This window comes from Lycium barbarum, chromosome 1, assembly GCF_019175385.1.
Source record: "Lycium barbarum isolate Lr01 chromosome 1, ASM1917538v2, whole genome shotgun sequence".
Taxonomy (NCBI): domain Eukaryota; kingdom Viridiplantae; phylum Streptophyta; class Magnoliopsida; order Solanales; family Solanaceae; genus Lycium; species Lycium barbarum.
In genome coordinates, this window is record NC_083337.1 from 132,673,455 (window position 1) to 132,692,220 (window position 18,766).

The window sequence follows — 18,766 nt, forward strand, 5'->3', positions numbered from 1 at the left end:
GCAAAGACACCAACAGGTCTGCCTTCGACGTCGTTGAAATGGCCAAGCCCGGTGACCCGAGCATCCAAGCCCGTTGACCCGAGCATTCATGGCCGTTTGTCCGAGCAGTCGTTGGTCCGTGTGGCCGGTTCATGCGGGCCATGCACCAGTAGCGTCCTGCCATAGTCAACTACCTACCATGCGTGTGTCAGATGGCGCCGTCAGTCTAATCCCACCAAATCCGTGCAAAGCTGTCCTTGCTACTATTATTTTATTAGTTCCCATTGTGTGAGACTCATGAAGGTGACACTATAAATAGGGCATATCCCCCTCCTTTGAGGGGGTTGGCTCCTTTACTTTCCAAGAACATTTGTAATAAAAGAGTTCATGCATACAATCTCTCTTTCAATATCTGATTCGGCCAAGGCCATTTATTTATATTTATATTGTGTTTATTCCATCAATTATCCCACATTGTTTATAAACATTTGTATTCATAGCAAATCGCCATCATTAGCCATTTTATTGAGGAACTCTCACATATACATTTTCCCTATCTAACATACATCAAGATTCAAGCACATATCCTATACCCACTTACAAATTTAATTGATTACCCGATTTCGGGGTAAACAGTAGCTATAGTTTAAAATAATTATAATACATAGCTAACTTTGAATAGCTAATTACAATTCACATCAAATCTGAGTGTATTTACAATTCTTCCTCCTCCACCATTTTCATTTCATTCATTTTTATTCTAACTGCTCCAATTAAATGAAAAACAATACTATGCTTTTTCTCTCCGGAAATGCGCCCTTTTCCAGTCTGGACGAAGATAGAGACCGAGGCTGGCAGGGCAGATTTGTCCCAATCATGACAACGGACCAGATTTCCGCTGACAAGTTGCCGTTTCCTGAGAAATGGAACCTGAACCGTAAGTAACTTTATTTTGGTGCGATATGACCATATGCATATACTTACACTGAATCTTTTATTTGCTCGTGTGTATATAGCTCTTATTCGAACCCTCGGTGCGGTTCCTAACCTTGATTAGTGGATCGAGAAAATCTGTTCCCAACTTACTTATGCCGACTGTACCTGGAGACGTTTGTTCCGGTCCCGGTGGGAGGCCGGAAAACACGATAAGTCTTTCCCTTAGAGCATTGTCCCGTCTTCCCTACGTGCTACGCCATGTCAGATAATTAAGGACTATTTTTCTTTTCGCTTCACAGGTCCATCAAAGCCCACCAGAATTCGGGGCCAGGAGGCTGCCGAGGCCTTGGCCGACGAGCAAGATATCAAAGTTCCTGATCAAGGAGACAAAGCTGAAAGGAGTAAAAGACGATCCTCTGAATCTTCTCGAGCTTCTTCCCAAGACAGGTAAAGATCGAGGCTCACTATCAGAGAGGCCTCTTCGGAAGATGTCTCGGCGCGTGCTCTGGACTCTGAGGTAATCAGTCAACTATCGGATCATTCTGATGATATTCCTTGAGTAAGATCTGACCGGTTCTGCGACGATTATCCCACCATTGGTGGAAAGCTCAAGTCAAATTCTAGCGGGTTCGAGGGATGTCCCGAGATCGAAGGTCGAGGCATCTATAGAATCTACGACAGAGCACACTCCTACTCGAAGTATTGAAAGGCTGCCAGCCGCAGCTGCTGGATCGAAGGCAGCTTCCTCGGTATCAGGCTCAAAGGTACCTAACATTCAGCCTTTGTATGGTATTGGTTTTGTCCTTCCGATACAAGCTGTGGCCTCATATGAAATAATAATTTGTATACAGGACTCTCCGCCCCCATTGGTGGATATTCCCGCCGATGTTGAAAAAGCCAAAGGCAAGATGACTGAGGAAGGGGTAGCCGATCATGAGGGTTATGAAATACTCACTCCGAATATTTCGGGTTTTGAGCATTTGTCCATCCCCGTGGCCAACCGTTTCGGGGTTAATTCCGATCCTAGGTTGGAGAAATTATTTCTTGCCCCTAGTACCGACCCGCTTCAGAAGAGGCTAATAACTTTCAAGGTGCCGGCCGATATGAATATGTTATCGGGGCCGGTCGGGGTGGCCAGTTATTTGTAACTTTTGGTGTCCCAAGAAGACTGTAAGAAAATGGCCAAAGTCAGCGAATCATGCCTTTTCAATGAGGCTCAGCAAGCATTGAACCGAGTAAGTCTTATTCTTACGCCCTTTTCTCTTAGCTTTAATTTCAAGCCTCATTTTAACAACCATTCCTCTTTCCCTTACAGGCCTCCGTGCTTCATCATGCAAGCTTCCACCGGCTCAGGCACGAAGTGGGCCAGCTCAAGGAGAAGCTCAAAAGCAAGAGTCAGGAGGTGGATGAGATCATGAATCTGTATGAGCAGAAGTTGCAATATATTTCGTCTCTCCCTAACCTTTCTATCCTTAAATCAGATTTAGCAGCGGCTCGAAATGAAGTTGCTGAGGCTAAGCAGGAACGTGACCAGTTGGCAGAGAAGGTAAGGGCTTTCAATGTTTACAATAAATCTTCAATAGCCGATGCTAATGCCCTTCTTTCTCAGGCTCGAACATATGTTAGCCAGATTGATCAACTTTGGGAAGAGCTTGATGGGATCAAGCCCGAGCTTAACGCCCTCCGAGAAATGACCATCGATGTTGTGGCCGAACGTGATGTTCTCAGGGAGCAGCTTCAGGCATCGATGGAACAAATAAACGGACTCGGCTCATCGCTTGCTGCGGCCGAAGCTGAACGGGATTGACTGAATCGGGTCGTCACCAATCTACAGGCTGAACATGGAAAGGCTCTTGAACAGATCTTGGGTTATGACGATATGTTAGAGCAGTATAAGGCTGACGTGACTGCTGCCGAGAAAGCTAGTAATCTACGAGCCGAGTACGTGCGGTGCTTATCCCGAAGGGAAACCCTCGAAGAAGTTCAAGCCACCGGAGTGGACTTGTCAGATCTGATCGAGAAGGCCAAGAAGCTCGAAGCGGAAGCAAAGGCTGCGTTCGACCCTGAGGATTCAGATATCGACCTTGAGTCAGCTGGGGAAGAGACTGAGGGATTGGGTAAAGATTAGTTTCGTAGGCCTTACGTCCTTTTTTTTTCCTTTGTTGTTGTTTTTGCTTTTTTTTTTAAGGCTGCTAACTCGAGCCTTTGTAAATCCACTTATATGTATGTATAAATGAAAAGAAGATCTTCATTCGGTCTATTCATCGCCTTTTGTTGCTCTTTGAAAGCTATTCCTCGGTTCAATGTTTGTTCGATTTATGCCATCGTTTTAACTTGCCTTATTGTTTCGGCCGGGATAAAATTCAAGTGGTTACGGCTCGTGATCGGGGTTTATTCCGTGTTGACTTTAGTCGTTGCTTTATTTATAAATAGCAAGACAGACCGGATCACAATATTTTTTGTGTTTTAAGACGGTAATCTTCATGTTTTATAGACCATAGTCTTTAACCGTTTAGGCCATATCTTTGTATGCTTTCTAGACCGTAGTCTTTGATCGTTTAGGCCATAGTTGTTTTAGCATTGTGTATGCTTTCTAGACCGTAGTCTTTGATCGTTTAGGCCATAGTTTTTTAGCATTGTGTATGCTTTCTAGATCGTAGTCTTTAATCGTTTGGGCCATAGCCTTTCAGTATCTGGCAACATTGGATCATTGTGATCGAAGTAAGATTTTTTATTGAAAAACCGACCGGAGATGTTTCCGCAATTGTTGCCATGGCAAGAACAAACTAATTGGACACGATTCAATCGATCGTTTGGTCCTTACATTTGATCCTATTGTTCAAGCCTTGGCTTTTACATAGTTATCACTTAGTATAATAGTCCCCTAGTACTCGAGTCCGAAGTATGAGAGCTCGGGTACTATTAGCCCGGTATGCGCAGTCCCCGGTCTTTAATCGGTATGCTCTATTTGCGTAGCATACTGTTCAGCGCTGCCTCATTAAAAACCTTGCTGAAAACCCACTTCGGGACAAAACGGTCAAAGGGAAAAAGAGTGCAGCACGTGCTTTCAGTCCTAAGTCTATGACTTCCCAGTTTCCATTGTGCTGCTTCGGTGTCCCTCGGACTGTATCCCTGGGTGGTTAGATCGAGAGAGAATAAAAACAAAAGAAAAGTTATTCGTACCTTTAACAGTAATATCGTTTTAGGTGTGCTACATTCCAGTTGTGTTTCAGCTGTTTTCCGTCTTCGTTCTCGAGCTGATAAGAACCTTTCCCGGTTATTCTAGTGACTCGGTACGGTCCTTCCCAATTCGGGGCTAATTTCCCTTCGTGAGGGTTCTTTGTATGAAGTGTGACCTCCCTCAGTACCAAGTCCCCAATTGAAAGTGCCTGAGGTTGGTCCTCCGGTTATAATATCTTTGCATCCTTTGTTTTTGTGCGGCTATTCGGATATGAGCAGTTTCCCTCATTTCGTCCACGAGATTCAGATTTACAGACATTGCTTCATGGTTCGAGTCCTCAGTGGAATATCGAAAAACTTAAGCTTGGCTCACCAACTTCGACGAGTATGAGGGCCTCGGCTCCGTATACAAGGGAAAAGGAGTCTCCCTGGCGCTTGATCTTACCATTGTGCGGTAGGCCCATAAAACCTCGGGCAGAACCTCCTTCCAACGGTGCTTAGAGTCGGCCAGTCTTTTCTTTAAATTCTGCAGTATAGTTTTATTGGTAGACTCGGCCTGGCCATTCGCGCTCCGGTGATATGGGGTGGATAAGATTTTCTTGATTTTGTATTCTTCAAAAAACTTGCTGACCTTGCTACCTATGAACTGCTTCCCGTTATCACATGCGATCTCCGCGGGTACCCCAAATCGACATATTATATGTTCGTAAATGAAATCAATGACCTCTTTTTCCCTGACTTTCTCGCGTGCCTGTGCTTTGACCCATTTAGAGAAATAATCAGTCATAAGTAAAATAAATTGCGTCTTATCTGGGGCCCATAGGAAAGGCCCTACTATATCCATGCGCCATTTCATGAATGGCCATGGGGAAAGGACCTGATGGAGCTTTTCCCCGGGTTGGTGTATTGACGGGGCGTGCCTTTGGCATTCGTTACATTTTCGAACGAAGGTTTTGGCGCCATCCTCCATCCTGTTCCAATAGTATCCTGCCCTGATCAGCTTGCGGACCAATGAATCGGCTCCCGAATGATTTCCGCAAGTCCCCTCATGAACTTGCCTCAGAACGTAGTCGGTTTCTCCTGGTCCTAGGCACCTCGCCAAAGGGTCGTGGAATGACCTTCGGTATAACTGGCCATCAACCAAACAAAATCTAGCTGCTTTGGTTCGGAGGGCTCTTGACTCTTTGGCATCGTATGGTAGCTTTCCTATTTGAAGATAGTCTACGTATTTGTTCCTCCAATCCCAAGTGAGGCTGGTCGATTTTATCTCGGCGTGGTCGGTCTCTATAACTGATTTTGTCAACTGCACCACAGCTCCGGAATTGAACCCATACGATTCTACCGAGGATCCCAGATTTGCTAGGGCATCCGTCCCATCATTTTGATCCCGGGGTACGTGTTCCAACGTCCACTCCTTGAACCGGCGAAGGACAACCCGCAATTTTTCCTGATATCTCCACATTCGATCATCCTTGATTTCGAAGGTTCCATTCTTTTGGTTGACCACCAGGAGAGAATCGCATTTGGCCTCAATGATCTCGACTCCGAAGCTTTTAGCTAGTTCTAAACCTGCAATCATAGCCTCATATTCGGCTTCGTTGTTAGTTAAATCAACCGATCTAATATATTGTCTTATTACGTCATTCGAGGGAGGTTTAAGAACGATCCCTAACCCGAACGCTTTTACATTAGAAGCACCGTCTGTGTAAAGAGTCCAGACTCCTGTACTAGTCCTCGAGGTAAGAAGCATTTCCTTATCTACCTCGGGAATTATGGCCGGTGCAAAATCGGCCACGAAATCTGCCAATATTTGGGATTTGATCGCAGTTCGGAGTTTGTATTCAATATCATACCCGCTAATCTCCATAGCCCACTTTGCTAGTCGGCCTGAGAGTTCGGGTTTATGCATGACATTCCTTAGGGGGTACGACGTTACGTCGCATACGGGATGACACTGAAAGTAAGGTTTTAATTTTCTAGATGCAGTCAATAAAGCCAAAGCGAATTTTTCCAAATGTGGGTACCTGGTTTCAGCGTCACCGAGGGTTCTACTTACATAGTAAACTGGGTATTGCGTACCTTTCTCCTCTCGAACCAAGACACCGCTCACCGCTATCTCAGACCCCGCTAAGTATAGATACAACAGCTCATTCGCCATTGGCGTGTGAAGTAGGGGTGGGCTTGATAAATACCTTTTGATTTTTGCTAAGGCCATCTGACATTCGAGGGTTCATGCAAAGTCAGTATTTTTCTTTAGCAACGAGAAAAACCGATGACTCTTGGCCGAGGATCTAGAGATGAATCGGCTTAGGGCAGCTATCCATCCCGTCAATCTTTGTACCCCTTTGATGTTGTTGATTACGGTGATATCTTCAATTGCCTTTATCTTATTCGGGTTGATTTCGATCCCCCGATTTGATACCATGAATCCGAGAAACTTGCCTGATCTGACTCTGAAGGCACATTTTTCCGGGTTCAGCTTCATGTTGTACTTTCTTAATATGCTGAAAGTTTCCTGCAAAAATTTCAGGTGGTCCTCTGCTCGCAGGGACTTAACGACCATGTCATCTATATAAACTTTCATGGATTTCCCTATTTGGTGTTCAAACATGCGGTTCACTAAACGCTGATAGGTGGCACCGGCATTTTTTAAGCCGAAGGGCATTACATTATAACAATATGTGCCAGACCTAGTTATAAAAGAGGTTTTTTCTCGATCCTCCGGGTCCATTTGTATCTGGTTGTACCTGGAGTAGGCATCGAGGAAACTTAGCATGTCGTGACCCGCAGTAGCGTCGATCATGTGATCAATGCTGGGCAAAGGAAATGAATCCTTCGAGCAGGATTTGTTTAAATCTTTATAATCTACGCACATTCTAAAGTTATTCCTCTTTTTAGGCACTACTACAACATTAGCTAACCAATCTGGGTATTTTACCTCTCGAATGGATCCTATATTAAGGAGCTTGGTTACCTCGTCCTTGACAAATGCATGTTTTACAGCGAGTTGCGGCCTTCGCTTTTGTTTGACCGGAGGAAAACTTGGATCCAGACTCAACTTGTGTGTCGTCACGACCGATGGAATAGCTACCATGTCTAAATGGGACCATGCAAAACAATCTGAGTTATTTTTAAGAAACTCAATAAATTCATTCCTGAGCTCGGGGGTTAACCCCGTGCCCAGGTATACCTTATTTTCTGGTAGATCGACGAACAGTATGACTTGCTCGAGTTCTTCGACTGTGGACTTGGTGGCATCAGAATCATCGGGCACCACAAAGGTTCTCGGTACTCCGAATTTTAACTCTTCGTCTAGTGTGTCTCCGTTCTGATCTTCCGAAGATTCCGGGATCTGTGATTGCTATTTGGCATTCTTCCCTTCGTTCCAATCTGGCGCCTTTATAGTCTTAACAAACTCTTTAATCGCGAACATTTCTTTTGCGGCCTGTTGTTCACCACGGCCGGTTTTGATACCCTCTGGGGTCGGGAATTTCAACACCTGATGCATAGTCGAGGGAACCGCTCTCACGAGGTGAATCCACGGTCTATCCAGCAATGCATTGTATCCCATTTCTCCCTCTATCACATAAAATTTTGTCTGCTGCGTAGTTCCTGCCATATTGATCGGTAAAGTGATCTCACCCTTCATCGTTTTGCATGCCATGTTGAATCCGTTGAGGACCCGTATCGCCAGCACGGTCTGATCTAGTAGTCCCAGCTATTCGATGACTCTCCATCGGATGATATTAGCCGAGCTACCTGGATCAATTAGCACACGTTTAATTCTAAACTTATTGACAAGGACAAATATTACCAGTGCGTCGTTATGCGGCTGGGTGATGCCTTCCATGTCCTCGTCATAGAACGTGATGGGACCATTGGGGTCATCATTCCAGTTTCGCTTTTCCCTCATTATGGAAATTTTTGTACGTTTTACAATCGGCCCAATGGGAACGTCAGTTCCCCCCATGATCATTTGTATCACCTGCTGAGGTTCTTCCGGTCTATCCTGTTTGTTGGAGTCCAGGTTTTTGAAATGGGTTTTTGCTCGTTCACTTAGGAATTCTCGAAGATGTCTTAAATTGAACAGACGAGCAACCTCCTCTCTCAGCTGCCGACAATCCTCCATTCGATGGCCGTGAGTATGATGATACTTACAAACAAGACTTTTATCTCGCTTCTCTGGATCAGATTGGATCGGCCTTGGATGTCTTGTTTCTTTGTTTCGGATAACGGCCACCGCTATGGTTGCTACATCGACGCAAAAGTTATACTCGGATAACCTTGGAGTTTATCTGTTTCCCGAGGCTCTATCGACGGCTACTTTGGCCTCGATCATTCCTTCGATCATTCCTCCTATCATTCTTGCCTGATTCGTCGTTGCGTCCGTTTCCCTTTCGATCGAGTGGGTAGGGGTGGTACCTGTCATATGATGATCTGGAATCCCGATCTACCACTCTCCTCAAGCGATCACTCCCTTTACCGGAATGCCATGATACCGAAGCATTCTTATCAATTCGCTACTTTGCCCGGGATGGTTCACGTTACCCCGTGGGATGTGTCTTACCTCCGTATCCTGGGTCTGTTTTAATGGGGTAATATCGGATGCCTAACCCCAGTTTTAAAATTGTGCTATGATCTCTTGTTGGGCCTGCAACTGAGCCATAGCCATGTCTAACTGGTTTTGGAGCTGTTGCAGCATGACTCCGTTATTCTCGCTGGCCGGTACGTTGCCCACCGATGATCTGACTTGAACAGGATTAACGGGGGGCACGTTGTTGTTTGGTACGTCCCTGTTGTCATGCTCGTGATGGCTCGGTTCCACTTGGAAGTTGACAGAATGGGAATCCGACATTTCCGGTATACTTGAAATCAAACCTTAAAGAATAAGTATAAAATATCGAGCGTAACCAGAATGTTGTATTGAACCACCACTACCATCTAAGGTCCCACGGTGGGCGACAAACTGTTTAACCTTAAAATGGAGAACAATTAATTTCATGCGTGACACCAAAGATATGTGGCTAAATTCAATTATGGATTAAGTTGCGAGATTAGCCAATAAGTTAACAAAGAAGCAGATCTAAATAATTATTAAGTATGTATGACCTTGGGTATAGAAATCGTGGTCGATACCCTCTGGTGAGTACTTACACAGTGAATAATAAAGATGAACTTAAGTACAAATGGGAATGGTTTCAAAAGATTCTTATTATTTTGATACGAACTCTTTCTGTCTTTTCATTGCCAACCCCTCACAATGGATGAGAACCTCCTATTTATATAGTAGAGGAGTCCTAACCCTAATACAACTCTAAATAAAGGAAAGAAATCTGGTGACAGCTGTTGCCGGAGATCGACGCCGAAATATCCGGCTGAGGGCGGATATTTCGGTTTTCTTCTTATGGCAGTTAACCGCTCTTCCTATAACGGCTCGTCATGTATCCTTCGAATTCGAATTCGATGCCTCCTTCTCGATAACCCGGTCGGGTCATGTCCGAGCACAACCATGATATCGGGAAACCGAGCATGTCCGTATCCTCGGTTTTACCCGTATACAAGTTTCTTAATTCGAATAAACCTAGCTTAATTTCTAATAAACCAAAATCCCAATAAAAACTATGAGTAACTTTATATATTTGCAACTTTGGTGTCATCAGTATTATACAACTAAAAGACTACGAATTCTGCGAGAATACTCTAATAGTCACCGAGGTTATATTAACCTGACAAACTCCATATTGGTTTCAAATTTTCAACCCTCACTAGGTCTCTTACCTATATTTACTCATAGTTCAAAAATTAAATAAACTATATACCATGCAAGTCAACATATGTTATTTAAAAAAAAATCATATAGTAATTAGGTATTGCTCATTGTGTGAGCTTCTTGACTTTTGAAACAGATGTGCAGGTCATGTGTTTAATCTCTGTTAGTTTTCAAACAGATGTGTGTATGTTATGTTACATGGACCAAATGTGCTCAAATTTTATAAATTTAAAGGACATATGATACTTAGAGCCTAAAGGTATATAGAGGACAAAGTTAGATATATCCACAAAGATAAGGGATATTTTGGCCAAAACATAATTCAAATAAGAGAATGATTTATACAGGAAAAATTTTATTTAATTTTATAGTCCTATAAATTAAAGCTTTCTATATAGTTCAACTAAGAAAGAATTTAACAACTGTTATAAAATAAAGGCTATAAGTAAATATACCAGAAACAAGTATATAGAGAGGAACTGATTGTATATATAAATTCTTCAAATGACCACTATTTATAAGAGAAATATATGCTTGATGGCCAAGCCATTTAAGGAAACTTGGTGGCCACGTTACTTGGTCTCCAAGTTCCTTGTTGGCCAAGTCCTTGTGGACATCCACCAGCAAATATTTACAATACTCCCCCATGGATGTCTATTTAATAGATGATGTGCCTTGTTAAAACCTTATTAGGAGAAATCCTGTGGGAAAAAGTCCTAATAAAGGAAAAAGAGTACACATATCTAGTAATACGCTTTGAGAGCTGCCTCATTAAAAACCTTACCAGGAAAACCCAAATGGTACAAAACTTTGGTTAAGGAAAAAAGAGTACAACGCGTATTTACTCTCCCCGATTAAAGAATCACATAATTCTTGAAGATGGTGTACTCTAATCTTGTATACCAACTTATTATATCTTAAGATTGGTAGAGCCTTGATCAGATCTGTCAAATGGTCATTTGAAGAACTGGTTAATCATCTGCATCTTCATTCCTTAGATAAAGTTGCATCATCACCATATAATATTGTTGCAATCACGCCAAGTATATTCTTGACTTGTTTCATAATCTGTTGTTGTCTTTCTATGGCCTGACTGTCATATAAAACAACATGGTATGATAATAATCCTTCATGGAAATAGATAACATATCCGAATCGGATTCTTATGTCGATCAGATGAATGCCCTGTATATCCAAAACACTTGACAATATTTGTTAGGATAAACACATCCATGTAAGGGATTTCATTTACAATATGCAATTGATCTATTTCAACATCTCCATGTAGGAGTAAAACTATATCATGCTCGTAGTTATAGCAAGATATATAAATGCATCAACTGCACAAATATATGATACTTCAAGACCAATTCAATTTTCTCATTTCAACCTCTTTCAGCATATATAATCTAATGCTTTTGGAAACTCTTCAAGAGCTCCAACAATATTCAAATCATCAACTAGTATAATAATATGAAAGGTTCTGATTATCATATAGAGACAAGAGTAAACATGATCATATGTGTACCCTTCGTCAATGAATATTCTTTAAGGTGATTTCTGTACATCAGCCTTGATTCATTTAATCCATTTAAGGATTATAAACAAGTTTCCCAAGAATTTATATATGCTTCAGGAATTTTGAATCCTTCAGAAATTTTCATATAAATTTTGTCAAGTAAGCCATATAGGCTGTGACAACTTCCATTAGTATAAATTGTGACATCTTCTAATGTCTGGACTACAGGTCCAATCGCTTACCAAGATGCATCATTTCACTTGGTAATTATTTCTACGTCAACATGCTTTAAAAGACGTATAATTCTGATCCTCACAACCTTATACTATATTGTACGCTATATTGTATCAAAGATATCGTCGACGATATATCATTTGTATTGGTTCGCAATTTGACATAACTTACTGAGATCTCATCACTTCATTATTTTCAGGTACCTGAAGCTCCCATAAGGTTTCATGAAGTGTTATGTCGTAGGCTCTTCAAGAGCACATTGCCTCCTTATTACGATTATTTTGATCATTTTCTCCTCTCCTTTTTCAAGGATTATTACATTTGGAACTGATTCGTCTACCATGCTTCAGTAGACTTGTCCTTCAGCGACATTCAATAGGAACATTTTGCAGCGGAAATATGAGATTAATTTTGGGTCAGCAAATGCTTCTAGCATTTGACTTGAATTATCTTTTGAATGAGGATCATACTGATGATAATTCATAACATATTTCTTAGCTGCTTATATTTCTCCCCCTTATGTTAGAAAAGCCAACATATATCCCCACCTTATTTAGAGAATCCATCTGTGTGCATAGCGCTAAATTCATTAACCATATAATGCACAACAAAAGTTATATGATGGAAATATCTAGCTCTTGACTCTGAACTAATTATGATGGGAGAATTTATCATAATTCATTGATATCAAGCATACAAGCGCCGTTGTATGCAATACATCACATCTCAGACCAACATCTGAAGCTCTGTCTCATAAGTAATGGTTTAGCTATATTATGGAGGCATCCAATGCCAAACCAGCTTAGATATAAACCAGCATTATCAAGATGAATTGTCTTGATTACATATTCTGAAAATTATGCTTCCAACTCCATTATTTTGAGCAAACAACTTCGTAAATGTCAAACTGCCAGTTGACAATAAACATACATGTGACCGTCTCATAAACGCATCTATTTAAGACATCACATCGCAGGTGAAGGGGCCCATATTCACATTTTATATTTTTTAGAATATAGGGGATTCAGTCCCAACATTAGCTGGTGTAATCAACTTATCACGAGAACAAGCAATATAAAAGAAATCTTGAAGAATCTTCTAGTTCTTCAATATATTCTGAATACTCAATTAGCACATCATATATAAATCAGGACGGCCAAAACGGTCATGTCAACTGAAAAAAATATTTGTACTCATAAACTTCAAGTTCACTATGACGTGTGCTATTTATTTAGTAAACTTCTGATTTACTATTATATGAGATTTTATATCAATAAACTTCTGGTTTATTGCGGTATGTGATCTTATCAAACTCGGGTAACGTTTCACATACATATTTCTTACCCGTGGTAACTTGAAGATATTCAATCTTCCAATCATTTGTAGTCTCAATATGATAACCATTTTTATTGCTAGTAAACTTCAGGTCTACAACAGTTTGTTTTCCGAACGTAACAATTACGATCACGGTTAAATGGTGCTATCACATATAACCTCTTTGAGAGACTTCAATTTATCTACTATAATCAAATTTATTTGAACACTGTTGGTGTTGTGATACTTGTAGATAAACAATTAGCTCTTCTGGTGCCCTTGATTATTAGTTTGTACTACCAAATATTTTTTAGATACTTCTGATATCATGAAAGAAAATTTGGTTAGACACTACTGGTGTCATGAAAGAAAACAATAATCAAATGGAAATTGAAAGACAATATTCAACTATAAATTACAAAAATAAACATTAAACTATAAACTTCAATATTTCAAATATATCCTTCAAGGAGATTAGCCATTGAAGCTTCAGAGTTTTACTACTTTAAGAGTAAAGTTTCAAGCTTTACTAGTTCAGGAGTAAAGTTTCAGAGTTTTACTACTTTAAGAGTAAAGTTTCAAGTTTTACCACTTCATGAGTAAAGTTTAAAGGTTTACTACTTCGAGAGTAAATTTTAACGTCTTACTGCTCAGGAGTGAATTTAAAAATATTTACTAATTCAGGAGTAAATTTAAGAATTCTACTACTTCGGGAGTGGATTTCAGAGTTGTACTACTTCGGGAGTAGAATTCAAAGCCTTACTACTTCAAGAGTAAAATTCATAGTCATATTACTTCTGGAGCAGGATTCAGAGTCTTACTATTTCGTGAGTAGAGCTCAAAGTTCTACTATTTCGAGAGTAGAGTTCAAAGTTTGCTACTCTAGGAGCAAATTTATGAGTTTAGTACTTTAGGAGTAAAGCATATAATATTCAGAATATTTCTTCTCAATTATTCTACCTCTTCCGGAGATGAGTCATGATATTTTCACAGTCAAATGCACATTCATATTTATAGGCTTTACTGCATACTATCACAGTCACTTTAGAGAATGGATCTGTATTTGCAACATTTATCAAAAGTTTTCATTCTTCTGGAATAAAACATAATTATCTGAATGTACCTTAAGCATATCAAATTGTGATAGCTTATAACCTCGTTTTTAGATATTGCTACTACAGAAGCAAATTGAGGCATGCATATTTAATTTAGAGAATTGTTTTTCTCTTACATATCTTCAATTGCAGCCACAATAAGCCCATAAAACTACTCCCACTTCTGATGGTTATAGAAATAAATGAATTTAATCATAACGAGATTTAATAAATATTACCACTTCTGGTGATCATATATTTCTGGCAAACATTCATTCTTAACCATTTAAGGAATACGAAATCAATATCATAATTAATCCATCTTATTAGTATTGCTCTTCGGGAACAATTGTAGGCATGACCCACTAAGTGAATCAATTAAGTTCCTCATATTCAATAGCCAAAATCGATACCTGTCTCCTAGATATTTGATATTCGTTATCGTTGAGGCTGGTTTTTAATGTAGAGCGGGCAATTTCTCATCCCAATCATAAGGCAAGGAAGTGCTCACGCCTTTTAATGCTCTCCTGGAGTGTTTCTCCTTTCCACCTTATTCATACATGGATCCAAAAACAAGGAGAAATAGTCAGATAAAAGCATGATACTTCAGTACTTATGTTAATATTGAGAGGAAACAGTAACGTCTACTCATCTGTCCAATTAATACATCCTGCATAAAGGAAACTTTGATTTTCCTTTCTTCAAATATTTTCAAAATAAGTATTTAAGACAGAATCTCGTGCTGATAACGTGTTATAAAATAAAGGCTATAAAGTAAACACCAGAAACAAGTATATAGAGCGAAGCTGATTGTATATTTAAATTCTTCAAATGGTCACTATTTATAACAGAAATATATGCTTGATTGCCAAACCATTTAAGGAAACTTGGTGGCCACGTTACTTGGTGTCCAAGTTCCTTGTTGGCCAAGTCCTTGTGGACATCCACCAACAAATGTTTACAACAATAACAAAATTTAGTTGATTTGATCAAACTCTTAATTATCAATAAAATAATTAAATTATAATTACAAAAGAAATATTGCAATTTTTTCCTCAGCTTATAAAATATGTCTATTTCTTTTTTCAAATAGTGAAACAAATTATCTAGTTAAGCTTTAGAAATCAATCAGGAAAAAACATCACTGCCAGATAAAACAAACATCGCCCACCGTGGGGCTCGAACCCACGACCACAAGGTTAAGAGCCTTGCGCTCTACCAACTGAGCTAGACGGGCTTTTGTTTGTTGCTTCAGAAGTATTGGTGTTATTAATTAATATATTTCGTGCAAATTAGTTTACACAGGTGATTTTATCATGGATCTTATCTTACTTCGTAAAAACCTTGCTATCTACTAAGAAATTAAACATTTACCCTATCTTATACGCAAATATTGTTTGAGTTTGGAGAAAGTTGAAAACTATATATGACCTACAATCTTACTTTCCATGTTTCAATTTACCCACTACAACAATAGTTAGGTAGTCAAAAGGTTTTCTTTTATCATAATTTCTTAAATTTTGCTACATTATAGACGATGTTCATATGAGTTTTGTGGGTTTTGGGCTGAAAAACAAGAAAAAAGAATTCAATATCCTCTATTTATTTCGTTCCCAATGGTTGGATGTTGGCTAGAACACTTTGGTTTATTAGATAAAGAGCATTGGTCAAGTGCGCTGAACGATACAATGTTATCATATAAATAGTACCATCGATTGAAGACAAGTTTTTTTAATAGGTTTAACAAAAAATGGTAATAGTTTATCTAGAAATCTAGAAAACCTACCAACGTCGGTCAGTATGTCCATAAATTTTCTTTTTAGTAATTTAGTATACCTACCGGAGTCAATCAGTATGGTAAAAAAATCAGAATTAAAAAGACCAACAGACTTGGTTCGGTTTTCTCCAATTTAAAAAGTGTTTTCTTTAATAAAAAAGTCTATTGAGTCAATCAATTTTTATTTTTTTTCAGGTCTTGTGTAAGAAAAAATAGATGATTGGTACATTTACCATACCTCAACGTTTTGGATCCACATGCTTCATTCTGACAACCCATTTTCTATCGATAAGTCCCTAAAATCGACTGTTGTAGTCGGTTAATTGGTCGATTTTGAACTTTTTTTAATAATATGAATTATATTGTTGACTCTCTTTATAGTTAAGTATACTCATAACTCATTCACCGTGCAAGTGTGCATTTTATTTTTGAATCACTAGGTATAAAAAAGTTTGGCTTCGCCGCTCTGGCACTTATGTTAAGCACTCGTTGTAATACATGGTAAACATAAAACATTATTTGCATTCAAGTTAAAATTTGTTGAGTATAATAGTACACATTTAAACCGCCAAATTCAAAAACCACAACATCCTAAAAAAAATTGCTTCAAGACAAAGTTGCATGACGCATGTTATAATGACAGCTTTTATGGTAACGCAGTGAGCTCTACAAAATACATTTGTAATAGTAAAAATAGCTTGTAGTCTTGTAAATTGTGAAGAAGATGGAATAGTAAAAAGATAAAATAAATTTGATGAAGGGCCAAGAAAGCAGCAAAAAAGTTAATTCTGACCTAACCAACCACCCATATCCTACCATCTCACATTTTTATTTTCGAGTTTTGTGTTATAAGATCTACGAATCCAAGAGTCTCACAAAGTCATTAAACACTTCATGTCCAAACCCCCCTTACCCCACCTTTAAAATATATATATATATATATAGGAAAAATATAGAAAATTCTTTGGATCTACTTACGCTCTCACTCTCGACAAAAAAATACTGGTGCTTTTAGAGAGTCATTTTTAACCATGAGAACAAGAAAGCATGCCAAGATTTCCCCTCTCGTATATGCTGTTGAATCAGGAAAAGTTTTATTGGGACGTGTTTGCCAACTCAATCAGTCACCATGGGATGTTAACACTTTCCCCATTGAAGAAAATGAAGACCCAAAAACACCATTTCTTTCATAGCCGCCATCTTCTTCTAATTAACTGGTCAGTCCATTAATTAATCTTTAGCTATTTTTCTTTCTTTAATTCTCAGATCTATGAATAAATATTTCTTTCTTTGAAATGTCAACCCTTCATTTTGTTTTGTTTTTTCTGTCTATGTTTTAGGGTTTTATTTGTAACACTCACTAGGGTTCACTAAATAATTTCAATCCCACTATTTTTGTCGTGTGTTTAGCCTTCTTTATTCGATTCTCCATAAATAATTTCAATCCCTATATATTAAAGATAACAATTGGGTACCAATGCTCTTGATCATGTGATATTTTGCCTCGACTCTCCATAGTTTTATTCCTTAGTTACCATATTTAATTTTCCTCAGTGTCACATCAATGAATGAAATGAAAGAGATGATCAATTGTTCGAAATGGGATAACTACTTCAAGAGTAGTGTTGTTGTGGATGTTTCTGTTGATAATTTCGTTTATGTTAAGAAAATTAAGCAAGACAAGGAAGATGATGTAAAGATGGAGGATCTAGGGTTATTAATGGACGAGAAAAATAATGGTGATAATAATACAGCTATACTGTGCAACAACTCCACCAATGAGAAATTAGAGAAGAAACATGAAGCTATAGTGGATACTGGAAGTCTGTGACGCTGCCCTCGTGCTAAAAAATCATCATCTTCTTCTTCTTCTTCCAATCCTTACGAATACTCCTATTAGTTGGGTTTTGGTTCGTCATGGGGCAAGAAAAGAGGTGCAAGGAGGAATAATAATGCAATGTCGGATTGCGAAGATGCTGAGCAATGTTCATCTTCCAAAATGGATAATGAAGAATTTGATGACTATGTTGAAGACGAGGATGATGAAGAAGAAAATGGCAAGAAGAGACCTCAGAAGCCAATTAAAGCTAGGTCACTCAAATCTCTAATGTGAAATATTCTACAACATTATGTTATGTTAGTGTATTTTAGCATTGAGTATCATAAGAAAATGTTGTTAGCATTTTTTGGTAAGGTCATTTTTAGGGTATGGTAGATTATTATGGTTTCATGGTTAGAGTGTTTTACTTAAGAAGATATTAGCTTTACTTGACATGAGCGAGAATTTTTGGTGTAATTCGTGTAGAGCTTTCTATTGTGCGGGTCAAATTCAATTAAGGATAAAATTGTAATTTTCAGTTATAAGGATAAAACTGTCATTTCGGACGATTAGGGCTTTGTTTCAACAGATAATTTTGTTGTTTGAATTGCATCCTTATCGTCACCGAACTTTGTTAGGCCGCAACAAAATTGGTAATATAGGACTCTTATTTTCGTTTTCTCTAGAATAGAGTTAAATACTCTGAGTGATTATGCCACTACTTTTATAACGATTAGAAATATTACATTAATAAGTAACTATTGTATATTATTAAAAACAAAAATATATTTGGTCTTGTATAAATTATAGGGTGAAAATCATTTACACTCCCAATTTTGCTTAAATATTAAAAAATCATCCAATTTTTGAGCAATTAACATTCTCCCTCTCATATCTCAATTAAATTTTTCCACGACCAGTAGGTTCAGGGTTCGAGTCACACCAGTGTCATACCCCATTTTAACCCGGTTAAATTAGAGTACAACATATTGGTGATTCCTATTTTTGTTTATGTTAAGGAGTCGTCACCTAATTATTTACGGTGAATTAGGGCACCTAAGGTAATTAAAGTAATCATCTAAAGTTGATTTTATTTTAAAGTCTACGAAACCAAATGATTCTAGGTACGGGTTCAATTAGTCTA

The 18,766-nt window shown here is 38.8% G+C and overlaps 1 protein-coding gene and 1 non-coding gene across 2 annotated transcripts; both read right to left on the reverse strand.

Annotated features, from left to right (window-relative positions):
* Positions 1 to 4,453: 4,453 nt before the first annotated feature.
* LOC132614297 (uncharacterized) lies at positions 4,454 to 6,253 on the reverse strand. Its single transcript, XM_060328711.1, has one exon. It carries the CDS (start codon positions 6,251 to 6,253, stop codon positions 4,454 to 4,456), a length of 1,800 nt encoding a protein of 599 aa, XP_060184694.1.
* Positions 6,254 to 15,190: 8,937 nt separating this feature from the next.
* On the reverse strand, positions 15,191 to 15,263 carry TRNAK-CUU (transfer RNA lysine (anticodon CUU)). The gene has a single exon. It is a non-coding gene; the product is annotated as a tRNA-Lys (tRNA).
* Between the last annotated feature and the right edge of the window lie 3,503 nt (positions 15,264 to 18,766).

Bases quoted from the DNA above. Each gene is read 5' to 3' on its own strand.
- LOC132614297 (XM_060328711.1), bottom strand. From the start codon at position 6,253: ATGGCGAATGAGCTGTTGTATCTATACTTAGCGGGGTCTGAGATAGCG.